General features: G+C 45.6%; 1 protein-coding gene across 1 annotated transcript in view; it reads left to right on the top strand.

Annotated features, from left to right (window-relative positions):
* Positions 1–13066, top strand: part of CNNM1 (cyclin and CBS domain divalent metal cation transport mediator 1) — a 421587-nt gene that overhangs the window by 166325 nt on the left and 242196 nt on the right. The window contains exon 7 of the mRNA XM_053692543.1: positions 2609–2671. Coding sequence (XP_053548518.1) covers positions 2609–2671 — 63 coding nt within the window. The remainder of the gene's footprint in view (positions 1–2608; positions 2672–13066) is intronic.

Genomic DNA, 13066 nt, shown 5'->3' with positions numbered 1-13066 from the left:
TAGTAGCGCCTTGGACCTTCAACCTAGCCTATGTGTTTCCACCGTTTCCTCTCATTCCCAGGCTGGTAGCCAGGATCAAGCAGGAGAGGGCCTCGTGATCTTGATAGCTCCTGCGTGGCCACGCAGGACTTGGTATGCAGACCTGGTGAATATGTCATCGGTTCCACCATGGAAGCTACCTTTGAGACAGGATCTTCTTGTACAGGGTCCATTCGAACATCCAAATCTGGTCTCCCTCCAGCTGACGGCTTGGAAATTGAACGCTTGATTCTATCAAAGCGTGGGTTTTCAGATTCTGTGATAGATACTCTAGTTCAAGCAAGAAAACCGGTAACTAGAAAAATTTACCATAAAATATGGAAAAGATATATCTGCTGGTGTGAATCCAAGGGATTCTTATGGAATAAGATCAAAATCCCTAAGATCCTTTCCTTTCTACAAGAAGGTTTGGATAAAGGATTATCAGCGAGTTCTCTAAAGGGACAGATTTCTGCTTTATCTGTCTTATTACACAAACGACTGGCAGCTGTGCCAGATGTTCAAGCATTTGTTCAGGCTCTGGTTAGGATCAAGCCTGTTTACAGACCTTTGACTCCTCCCTGGAGTTTAAATCTAGTTCTTTCAGTTCTTCAAGGGGTTCCGTTTGAACCTCTACTCTCCATAGATATTAAGTTGTTATCTTGGAAAGTTTTGTTTTTGGTTGCTATTTCTTCTGCTAGAAGAGTTTCTGAGTTATCTGCTCTGCAGTGTTCTCCGCCCTATCTGGTGTTCCATGCAGATAAGGTTGTTTTGCGTACTAAGCCTGGTTTTCTTCCAAAGGTTGTTTCTAACAAAAATATTAACCAGGAGATAGTTGTACCTTCTTTGTGTCCGAATCCAGTTTCAAAGAAGGAACGTTTGTTACACAATTTAGACGTAGTTCGTGCTCTAAAATTCTATTTAGAAGCTACAAAAGAGTTCAGACAAACTTCTTCTCTGTTTGTCGTCTATTCTGGTAAAAGGAGAGGTCAAAAAGCGACTTCTACCTCTCTTTCCTTTTGGCTTAAAAGCATCATCCGATTGGCTTACGAGACTGCCGGACGGCAGCCTCCTGAAAGAATCACAGCTCACTCCACTAGGGCTGTGGCTTCCACATGGGCCTTCAAGAACGAGGCTTCTGTTGATCAGATATGTAAGGCAGCGACTTGGTCTTCACTGCACACTTTTGCCAAATTTTACAAATTTGATACTTTTGCTTCTTCAGAGGCTATTTTTGGGAGAAAGGTTTTGCAAGCCGTGGTGCCTTCTGTTTAGGTAACCTGATTTGCTCCCTCCCTTCATCCGTGTCCTAAAGCTTTGGTATTGGTTCCCACAAGTAAGGATGACGCCGTGGACCGGACACACCAATGTTGGAGAAAACAGAATTTATGCTTACCTGATAAATTACTTTCTCCAACGGTGTGTCCAGTCCACGGCCCGCCCTGGTTTTTTTAATCAGGTTTGATGAATTATTTTCTCTAACTACAGTCACCACGGCACCCTATAGTTTCTCCTGTTTTTTTCCTCCTGTCCGTCGTTCGAATGACTGGGGTGGGCGGAGCCTAGGAGGGACTATATGGACAGCTTTGCTGGGACTCTTTGCCATTTCCTGTTGGGGAAGAGATATTCCCACAAGTAAGGATGACGCCGTGGACCGGACACACCGTTGGAGAAAGTAATTTATCAGGTAAGCATAAATTCTGTTTCCTTATTTCATAATGAATGACATATAGAGCGGTCCCACCCGCTCTATACGTATCTCCAAAGCATGTTCACAAGCAGACAAGGAACAACGCATGCGCATAGCGTCGTCTACTGATTGCAATGCACATGCAGTAATCCACTTTTTTTTTTCAAAGCACTTGCGGCAGTCTCCTACAATAATACAAAATGTTTTGCAATGTGCATGCGCGAAACGGGCGCGCGCTTTTCCTACAAGTATAGCATAGAGATACTAAATGCATGCGCAGAGGATACAGGAGGCGGATAACGGCCAGAATTTCAATTGGATAATAAAAAAACGTGACATGGGAATTTAAAAAAAAGAAAAAAATCGGGTTGATTTTATGGATAGCCCAAATGTAAGTATAACGATATAAATCTCAGTTTATACTTAATTTAAAAAAAAATGATGAATTAAAGTACCATTCATTTAGGTTAACAATCAAAACTACATAATGACATACAGTGAACTTTACCTTCACTTTAATGCTAATCATTTTAAATCCCAAGTTAATGCTGATTTAGGTTCTTTGCAACACTATATGAAGTTTATACTTTAGAAATTAAACATTTTTGAGGTAGAAAATTGTGTACCCCAACCATAAACTTAAACTGAAAAATTTGAGCTGTGTTGCTTTATATAACCAACCTATTTTCATGTTTGCTAATTCTTTGCTGGTTGTGTCACTTCCTAAAAATAGTTTATATTCTGCTGTGCAATGAGCGCTGAACATTGTAAGGTTTTCGTACAGTGTACACATTGTGAATCTCTTACATTATTTACTGTTTTTGCTTTTTTACCTATAAATACTCTCTCTTGTAAATGTTAATTCCCAATGTCTTTTTAACTCCCATTTTGCCCTCTTAGTACCTGTGTCCGTATCTCGCACGTTCGCTTTCAGCAGAGGGGAATCTTTGGCTGGCTCCCCAGGTAATCATGCATGGTTTTCTGTTCCTAGAATGTAGGGTTTGAACCTATATATATATATATATATATACTGTATGTATGTATGTGTTCTATAAATATTCTTCTTGGTAAATATGTCTTATACATATATTCTATGAACGTTGTAGTTTCTTGCTATATTAATATAATTGTGTTTTCAAAATGACCTACATTTTTTTAACTAATTCTGCAGAAAAATAAATCTTACTCGTTTAGCATCTTTTTTTCTGAATTTTAAGCGGTGGGCGCTTGACTATTTTTACACTTGACAATTACCACTTTGATTATACTTATTATTAATACAGTACAATGGATTTTAGCAAATGTCTGACCTAATTGCTTGCCTTTTTCTCTACCAGGAAATCTGCAAAATAGCTTCCAAACCTCTCATTTTATTGACACACATAATTATTGATTAGGTTAACATGTAAAATACACAGATCTCTTCCTAATTCCTACCTTTGTAAGGGATATGCATGAAATGCGCCCACTGATGCTACTTCCCTAACTATATATCGCTAGTGACTTTGATCCGAAATAAGTGATAGGTTGTAGATTGTACATTTGATTTGTTTATAGTGTTCTCTGTTGTCTCTTGTTGTTTTGTTTACTAAATCATTCATTAAAGAATTCTGTTTGCTTGGGCTATAGTGTTTATGGTTTAGACCTTTGCACTGCTGGTCCTGCAGTATTTCCCCACCACCCCATAGAAACCCTTTGTTGTAACATTGACTGCTATCCCTCACCCTGATATTGCTCTTCTCTTTTCTGTATGACAGATGAGGGTGGCTTTACAATTTTTTAGATAGTGGACAATTTGTTTTTGCATAAAAAATCTCACTGTGAAAAGTGTTTATAAAAGGTGCAGGTGAATCCCGTTGCTCTATAGTTCCACGCTATAGATAATGGAAGACAGATTTGGGGAATTGCCATCTTTTGTGTTTTCATGCTGGGTATTAAAAATAACCTTAAAGTGTTATGCAGAGAATGAATGGTAACAAATATGATTACACACATTGGGGCATATGTATCAAGCTCCGAATGGAGCCGCTGCTCCATAACCTGTCCGCCTGCTCTGAGCAGGCGGACAAACATCGCCAAAATACAACCCGATCGAGTACGATCGGGTTGATTGACACCCCCCTGCTGGCGGCGGTATTGCTCGCCGTATTCAGCGAGGTCTGTCGGACTTGATCCACAGTGTCGGATCAGGTCCGCCAGACCTTGATACATATGCCCCATTGCCTGTAGTTAGTTCACTTTAATTATACAATATGTTTAAGGGGAGGAAGAGAAAGATGCTGCTTACATTTTTTAAGTCTAGTATGGAAATTACATAAAAAATCTGCAAGGATAATAGAACTATCCCAGTCTACTTGGCCCTCTTGACATTCTACATGTACTGAGACATATCAATCCCTCTCAGCTACAGGTCCACATCAAACCTCATATAATGCCCATGGTCCTGAAGACACTCTCAACCACTTACCAAACCTGACTCCTTGTCCTGCAGTCCCTCCATAAACTGCATATTTACAATGGACCTCAGGTCAGACCCATGCCCTGCAGCCCCACTCAGCCACATCAGAACACAGTGTAAATGCCTGGAACTACAACCCCTCTGTAAGCCACATGAATACATCCGACCTTAAATCATACGCAGTCCTTTAGCCATTCTCTTAGCTGCATACCAAATCAGACCCTTTGTTAGTCATATCCCAAGATCAGACCTTTGGCCCTGCACCACCTGTATACATACATATATTACACCTTAGATTAAACCTGCAAGCCTGTTTCAGCCACATAACCATATAGCATCTCAGTTCAGACTCCTGGCCCTTCAACCCCTCAATTAGCCAGATATCTTATAAATGGTTTCCCATGCAAGTTATAGCTGCAGTATAGTTATATGGTCATCCAAAACACATACAATATTACAGAATTGCAGCTTTTACAATCTAGAATTTTACGTAAAACACCATTAAACACAGTACAATTGCATAATCAACAAATTAAGAATAAAAAGCACTTAGTTTAAATTTCAATTGAGTAGTAGTTTTCATTCCGACAAATTTCAAACAGGTAGATTACGAGTTGTGCGTTCATATTTTAACTCTGAAAAATGGTAATTTCATCCTTAAAACAGCAACGCAGCCATTACAAGTCTTGACAGTATAGCTGTACTGCAAGCCTTTTAGCCTGTAACGCAACGTCAATCCCGCACTCGTAAAAATGACGTTTTTTAATGGGATTCCCATAGCGCAGCCATTATGAGTTTTGCAGTGAGGCTAAAATGCTTGAGTTACACCCTATAACGACAAGATCCATACCGCCATCTGAGAGCAGTAGTTATGAGTTTTGCTTCTTCGGAGGCTATTTTTGGGAGAAAGGTTTTGCAAGCTGTGGTGCCTTCCGTTTAGGTGACCTGATTTGCTCCCTCCCTTCATCCGTGTCCTAAAGCTTTGGTATTGGTTCCCACAAGTAAGGATGACGCCGTGGACCGGACACACCAATGTTGGAGAAAACAGAATTTATGCTTACCTGATAAATTACTTTCTCCAACGGTGTGTCCGGTCCACGGCCCGCCCTGGTTTTTTAATCAGGTCTGATGAATTATTTTCTCTAACTACAGTCACCACGGTACCATATGGTTTCTCCTATATATTTTCCTCCTGTCCGTCGGTCGAATGACTGGGGTGGGCGGAGCCTAGGAGGGGCTATATGGCCAGCTTTGCTGGGACTCTTTGCCATTTCCTGTTGGGGAAGAGATATTTCCCACAAGTAAGGATGACGCCGTGGACCGGACACACCGTTGGAGAAAGTAATTTATCAGGTAAGCATAAATTCTGTTTTACGCAACAAAACTGTTACATAAAACTCATAACTAAACTGTTACAAAGTACACTAACACCCATAAACTACATTTTAACCCCTAAACCGAGGCCCTCCCACATTGCAAACACTATATTAAAGTTATTAACCCCTAATCTGCCGCTCCCAACATCGCCGCCACTAATAAAATGTTTTAACCCCTATTCCACTGCTCCCGACATTGTCACCACTATAATAACGTTATTAACCCCTAAACCACCACCCTCCCGCATCACAAACACTATTTAAATATTATTAACCCCCTAATCTGCCATCTGCCCACATCGCCCCCACTATACTAAAGTTATTAACCCCTATTCTGCCGGTCCCTGACACCACTATAATAAACCTATTAACCCCTCAACGGCAAGCCCCCCACAACGAAATATACTAAATTAAACTATTAACCCCTTATCCCGAAACCCCCCACTAATTTAAACTAGTTACCCCTAAACCTAACACCCCCTAACTTTATAGTAAAATTATAATTTCCCTATCTTAAATTAAATTAAAACTTACCTGTCAAATTAAAAAAAACTAAGTTTAAACTAACAATTAAACTAATATAACTATTAAACTAACATTAAACTGACTACCAATTAAAGAAAATGTGACGGATCCCCGGCTACCCCGGCTGGGTAGCTCCGCCCAACGAGTCCTTCCGCTGTCTGGAACAAATTGCTATGTAGCCCAGGAAAGTGATTCTAGCAGGAGCCCACCTAAATGACTAGACAGACTAGCATTCAGGTGAAAAAAAGAACTGCTTTATTGCACAGAAAACACAGCTTTTATACATTTCAACAAATGGGGGTAGTTACTACACAAATAGAAACAAATATTATACAAGACAAACATCAGACAATGGTTAGTTAAACAAGATTCTAATCACATCCTGACTTACAAAAGGACAATGGATGACTCACACAACAAATGGGGGTAGTTACTACACAAATAGAAACAATTATTATACAATGAGACAAACATCATACAGTGGTTAGTTAAACAAGATTCTAATCACATCCTGAAAAAGGACAATGGATGACTCACACAATAACAGAAAGACACTTCACAACTAGACTAGATAACAACAGGGGTGAGGTTATAGGGGGTAGGGGTTTAACCCTTGCAGCCTGATATCCATGACATCTCCCCCCCTCCAGTTCGGCAGGCCCGGCTAGATCCACATACGGGTCGGCCTGGGGATGTCCGAGGAATTTATGCCACTTCAGTTCGCCGGGAAAGTCCATCAGCATTCCCATTGCTTTTTCCCGGTTGGTACTGAATTTCAAAGTTAAATGGCTGCAGGGCTAAGCTCCACCTCAATAGTCTCCCGTTGTCCCCGGAAACTCGGTCGAGCCATACAAGGGGATTATGGTCAGTGAGGACGGTGAAGGGTCTTCCATATAGGTAGGGCTGCAACTTCTTCAAAGCCCATACCAGCGCCAGACACTCTTTCTTGACCGCCGCGTAGCCTACTTCCCGGGGTAGCAGTTTTCAACTGAGGTAGGCAACGGGGTGGTCCTTTCCTTCCTCGTCTGCCTGACTTAGTATGGCCCCCAACCCAAACATAGAGGCATCTGTGTGGACAGAAAAGCGTTTGGCTGGGTTAGGAGCGGCCAGTACTGGAGCAGAGATTAAGGCAGACTTAAGACTCTGGAAGGCTTGTTCACACTCGGGGGACCACAGGACCTGTCGGGGGAAGTCGTTTACGGGTCAGGTCAGTCAGGGGTTTGGCGAGGGTGCTGTAATTGGGGACAAACCTCTGGTAGTAGCCTGCAGTACCCAGAAAGGCAAGGACTTGGGTTTTGGTCCTGGGGGTGGGCCAGTTAGCCACTGCCTCGACTTTGGCCGGTTCGGGTCGCTGCTTACTGCAGCCGACTCGGTGGCCCAAGTATTGAACCTCTGAGCGCCCAATGGTACACTTATCTGGCTTCAAGGTTAGTCCGGCGGCTCGAAGATGATCTAAGACGACGCCTAGGTGGACCAGATGGTCCTCCCAGGTCTCGCTATAGATAGCGATGTCATCCAGGTATGCACAGGCATAGTCCTGGAGGCCATCTAACAGGCGGTCTACCATTCTTTGGAAAGTGGCTGGGGCGTTCTTCATTCCAAACAGCATGACCTTAAACTGGTATAAGCCGAAGGGAGTGATGAAGGCAGACTTGGGGATGGACTCCGGGTCGAGGGGAATTTGCCAATAACCCTTGCATAGATCGAGGGTGGTCAGGAAGTGGCCCCGGGCGATTCGATTTAACAGGTCATCTACTCGAGACATGGGATAGGCGTCAGTCGTGGTTCTGTCGTTGAGTCTACGGTAGTCAACGCAGAACCGGGTTGTTCCGTCCTTCTTGGGTACTAACACTACCGGGGAGGCCCAGGGACTTTTGGACGGTTTAATGACACCGAGGTCCAACATTTCCCGGAGCTCCCGGTGCATACTTTCCCTGACGACCTCTGGGACCCTGTAGGCAGCCTGTCGCTGGGGGGTCTGTCCTGGGGTCTCCACCCGGTGGATGGCTGTGGTGGTAAACCCAGGGACAGTAGAGAACATGTCACTTCTCTGTTTTAGGAGTCGCCGGACCTGCCTTTTCTGTCCGGGCTCTAACCTGTCGTCTAGTGATATGTCATCCACCCCCTGGGGGGCGTCAGTATGTCTGGGCAGCTCCGGCATTGGAAGACTTTCAGAGCGCACAGATAGCGGCCACATCTCTGGATCTTTTTATGTATGCCTTCAACATGTTCACATGAAAGGTCCGACGGATCCTTTCATCTGAACACTTCGCTACCAGGTATGTGGTGTTGATCAGTTGTTCCACAACCCGGTAGGGTCCTTGCCAAGAGGCCTGTAGCTTGTCTGTTTTGACAGGCTTCAGGGCGAGGACCTTCTGTCCCACTATCAAGGTTCGGGTATGGGGATTGCGATCATACCATTGCTTCTGTTTGTGCTGAGAGGCCTGAAGGTTCTCATGGACCTGGGCTGCCAGGTCCTGCAGCCGGCCCCTGAGCTGGAGTATGTACCCCACGACAGAGTGCTCTTCTCCCCCTGTGGCTCCCTCCCAGTGGGCTCATACCAAATCTAGTGGGCCCCTAACCTTTCGACCATACAGTAGTTCAAAGGGGGAAAAACCTGTGGATTCCTGAGGCACCTCTCGATATGCAAAGAGGAGATGCGGCAGGAATTTTTCCCAGTCCCTGTGAGTGGCCGAGAATGTCCGAAGCAGTTGCTTTAGGGTCCCGTTAAACCTCTCACACAGCCCATTTGTCTGGGGATGGTAAGGGGCGCTGTGCAGGGGTTTAATCCCACACAACTTCCAGAGTTGTTGAGTGATTTCTGCAGTGAACTATGTTCCCTGATTGGAAACCACTTCCCGAGGGAAGCCTACCCTGGTGAATATCCGAAGCATCGCATCTGCTATGGTCTCCACCTGGATATTGGCCAAGGGGATTGCCTCTGGGTATCGGGTGGCATAGTCTACCACCGTAAGGATGTATTTCTTCCCTGAGGGGCTGGGCCAAGCTAATGGCTCCACAATGTCTACTGCTACTCTGCTAAAGGGTTCATCAATAATGGGCAGGGGATGGAGGGGGGCTTTCGTATGATCTCCCGTCTTTCCTACCTTCTGGCAAACCTCACAGAATTTACAGTATTCCTTAATATCGGCTGTAATGCCGGGCCAGAAGAAGGTTTGAGTCAAGCGGTGGTGGGTCCTTTGTTTTCCTAAGTGGCTAGCTAAGGGAACCTATTTTCAGCAGGTTGGACCGCAACTTCTTCGGTACGACCAGCTGGCGTTTGGGTACCGGTCCTTTTCTCCTCTTGGAGATCCGGTACAGGAGCTCGCCCTCCCACTGGAACCGTTTGTATCTGGGGCCCTGGGTGTCAGCACCTACTCGGTCTCGGTAAGGGGCTAGGGTCGGGTCGCTCAAGGTCTCTTTTGCGAAGTCTGAAGGGGTTGCCCAGGAGGGGGTGTCGGCAAGTTCGGATTTAGTGGGGACGGTTAGTCGGGGTAAGGTAGGAGTCGGGGCAGTAGGTCTTACCTGGGTCCCCGGAGTAGGTGAGGTGGCTTGGCATCTGGCCTGCTGGCGGGTAGTCACAGGGCAGGTGTCAGGAGAGGTATTCCCCAAAAAGGCAGAGACAAGGTGGCCGAGGTAGTTTCCCAACAGGACCTCAGCAGGGATGTTTTGCATAACCACCACTTCTACATTGCAGGCGTCGGTTTTCCAGTCCAAATGGATCCAGGCGGTAGGAACCCTCAGAACAGCACCTCCCGCTACCCCTACAGCAAGGGTTTGTCCAGTGCAGCCAGAGGGGGGAACAAGGTGAGGCTGAATCAAAGAGATGGTGGCCCTCGTATCTCTCATTCCTTGAGCCGCCTGCCCGTTGACCCAGACATCTTGCCGATTTGGTGTCGGTTGTCTTGGCCCACTGAGCTGACGTGGTGCAAGACACCCACTTCTTCTCCTGTCCACTCAGCATAGGGGTCGGAGCTCGCTGTATGCGCACAATGGGCAGCGGCCTGGTTGGTGCGGGCTTTAGGAGTCCCCCACAGAGTTGGTGCAGGGTTCCTTGGCGGCTGGGCTGGGGGGTTTCTTTGTCTTGTTGGGCAGTTCCGTACCACATGGCACACCTATAACACCCCCGGGAATTGCTGCCTCCAGCCGGGTACACAGTGGGGGGTCGGGTCTGGGGCTGCCTAAAAACTGTTGGTGGTCGCGCTGGGGCTGGAGCGGGGCGGTTTGCTGGCCGGTCTGTGGCCGCCTGGCGCCGGGCATCCATATACTGATCGGCCAGGGCGGTGGCTTGGTCAGCTGTTCTGGGTCCCTTGTCCTTTACCCAGTCCCTTATCTCTGCTGGGGTGCGGTTGTAGAACTGCTCCAGGAGGAGGAGTTGAACAGCTCCATCTAGGGTGGTGATGTGGCACCCAGTAACCCAGGAGTTCAAGGACCGAGCTAAGCGGTGGGCAAACTCGGTATATGGCTGCTCCTCTTGTCTTTGTAGACCCCGGAATCTTAGCCGATGCGCCTCCGCTGTGAGTCCATACCGGGCAAGGATACGCTCCTTCACCCGGTCATAGTTGTCTTGGTCCTCGGAAGGGACAGTGTGGAAAGCCTTCAGCGCCCTACCGAACAGTTTCCCAATGAGAATAGTAACCCTGTCGGCATCAGCGACCCCATGCATCCGGCACTGGGTCTCGAACAGCTGTAGATAGCGGTCGATATCCTCGCTCTCATCATCCTGGAATGTTCGGAAAGCCCTGTGAGGTAGTTTCTTGGGCCGTGAAGGGGAGTCCAGGGGATCCAGCATGACCCCCTCCCCCATAGACTTCTGAGGCTCCAACATATGTACCTTGGTAGCGTCAGTCACTATCCGAGGAATAATCTCCTCGGGGTGGGGGTTAGGTCCATAGAGAGCCAGTTGCCACTGTACCTGCCGCTGCATGCCGGACACTGTAGTCCTTGAGTGGAGGCTGTACATGGCCGTCCTCTGCTTTGGTCGCTGTCCGATCCACCAGCCTGTTCGCTAGCCCAATCGTCCTCCATCAGTTCGGCTACGAGTACTGCCTTTGTCTTGTTGCCAGCGACTTTCCCTCTAGCCTGCAGCAACATTCTTAATTCTTCCTTCCGGAGCCCATGGTACTGCTCCATCTGGCAAGATCTTCAGTTGGTGGTTTGGTCGTTCCAGGTAGACGGAAGCATCTCACCGCTGCCAACCAATGTGATGGATCCCCGGCTACCCCGGCTGGGTAGCTCTGCCAAATGGGTCCTTCCGCTGTCTGGAACAAACTGCTATTTAGCCCAGGAAAGTGATTCTAGCAGGAGCCCACCTAAATGACTAGACAGACTAGCATTCAGGTGAAAAAAAGAACTGCTTTATTGCACAGAAAACACAGCTTTTATACATTTCCAACAAATGGGGGTAGTTACTACACAAATAGAAACAAATATTATACGAGACAAACATCAGACAATGGTTAGTTAAACAAGATTCTAATCACATCCTGACTTACAAAAGGACAATGGATGACTCACACAACAAATGGGGGTAGTTTCTACACAAATAGAAACAAATATTATACAATGAGTCAAACATCAGACAATGGTTAGTTAAACAAGATTCTACTCACATCCTGACTTACAAAAGGACAATGGATGACTCACACAATAACAGAAAGACACTTCACAACTAGACTAGATAACAACAGGGGTGAGGTTATAGGGGGTAGGGGTTTAAAACTAAAAAACTAAAATACACATTAAAAAATCCTAACACTGGAGATCACCCATTAGTTCCTGCCACTAGTATTCGTCTCTTCCTGGACAATCTGAATCTCCCCTCAATGACATTAGAGGATCAGGAAACACTTGCTTCTCCCTTCACACTTCGAGAAATTAAACACGTAATAACGCATTTGAAAGCCCTTAAAGCCCCAGGTCCAGATGGCTATACAGCATCTTTTTACAAAACATATAGACATGAACTATCCCCACTTCTCCTAAGATTTTTTAATCAGGCTAGAGAAGAAGGTAAGTTTGCTAGAGAGTTCCTAGAAGCCACAGTAATAACTATACCCAAACCACAAAAAGACCCATCCCTCTGCTCCAATTACAGACCAATATCGTTAATAAATTTGGATGTCAAAATTTATGCTAAGTTGCTCGCTACTCGTATCTCTAAATTGCTCCCACAACTCATAAACCTGGATCAAGTAGGGTTTATTCCGCACCGTGAGGGACCTGACAACACCAGACGATTGTTAAATATCTGTACAGAGTCTACTAGGCTAAATAGACCATTCTCTGTTATCTCGTTAGATGCAGAGAAAGCTTTTGATCGCATACGGTGGTCTTACCTATGGGAGGTCCTTAAGACCTTTGGCTTCCCAGACCAAATTATTCAGGCGATCCAAGCACTCTACTCTACTCCCTCGGCAACAGTCAAGGGCCTAGGATTCCTCTCTCCCTCCTTCCCAATTTCCAATGGTACTAGACAGGGGTGTCCCCTTTCCCCTCTGCTCTTTGCCCTCGCGATAGAGCCGTTAGCTGAGGAAATCAGGCAAGACAACAGAATAGATGGTATTCGCTTACATGGCACTATTCATAAAATAGCGCTATTCGCGAATGACATAACGATATTCTCCTCAGACCCCAAAACCTCATTCCCGAGACTTAGGACAATTCTAGAAGCTTTTGACAATATGTCCCTTTATAAATTAAACATAGATAAAACTGAATTTTTTACTTGGGGATTTCCCCAAGACACAGTCATAACCCTTCAAACCCAACATAGAGTCCAATGCACCAATACTTACATATCCCACCTAGGAGTTAAAATATCTAATAATATCCCACAGATGATTAAAGAAAACTATCTACCACTGTTATCCGAGTTGCGCACTCTGAAAGATAAATGGGATTACACTTACATATCATGGATAGGTAGGTTAACGGCCCTTAAAATGTCATTTCTACCTAAAATCACCTATCTTTTTAGATGCCTCCCATTTCGACTCC

The sequence above is a fragment of the Bombina bombina genome, chromosome 9 (assembly GCF_027579735.1).
Source record: "Bombina bombina isolate aBomBom1 chromosome 9, aBomBom1.pri, whole genome shotgun sequence".
Classification (NCBI taxonomy): Eukaryota; Metazoa; Chordata; class Amphibia; order Anura; family Bombinatoridae; genus Bombina; species Bombina bombina.
This window is presented reverse-complemented; position numbering and strand designations above follow the sequence as displayed.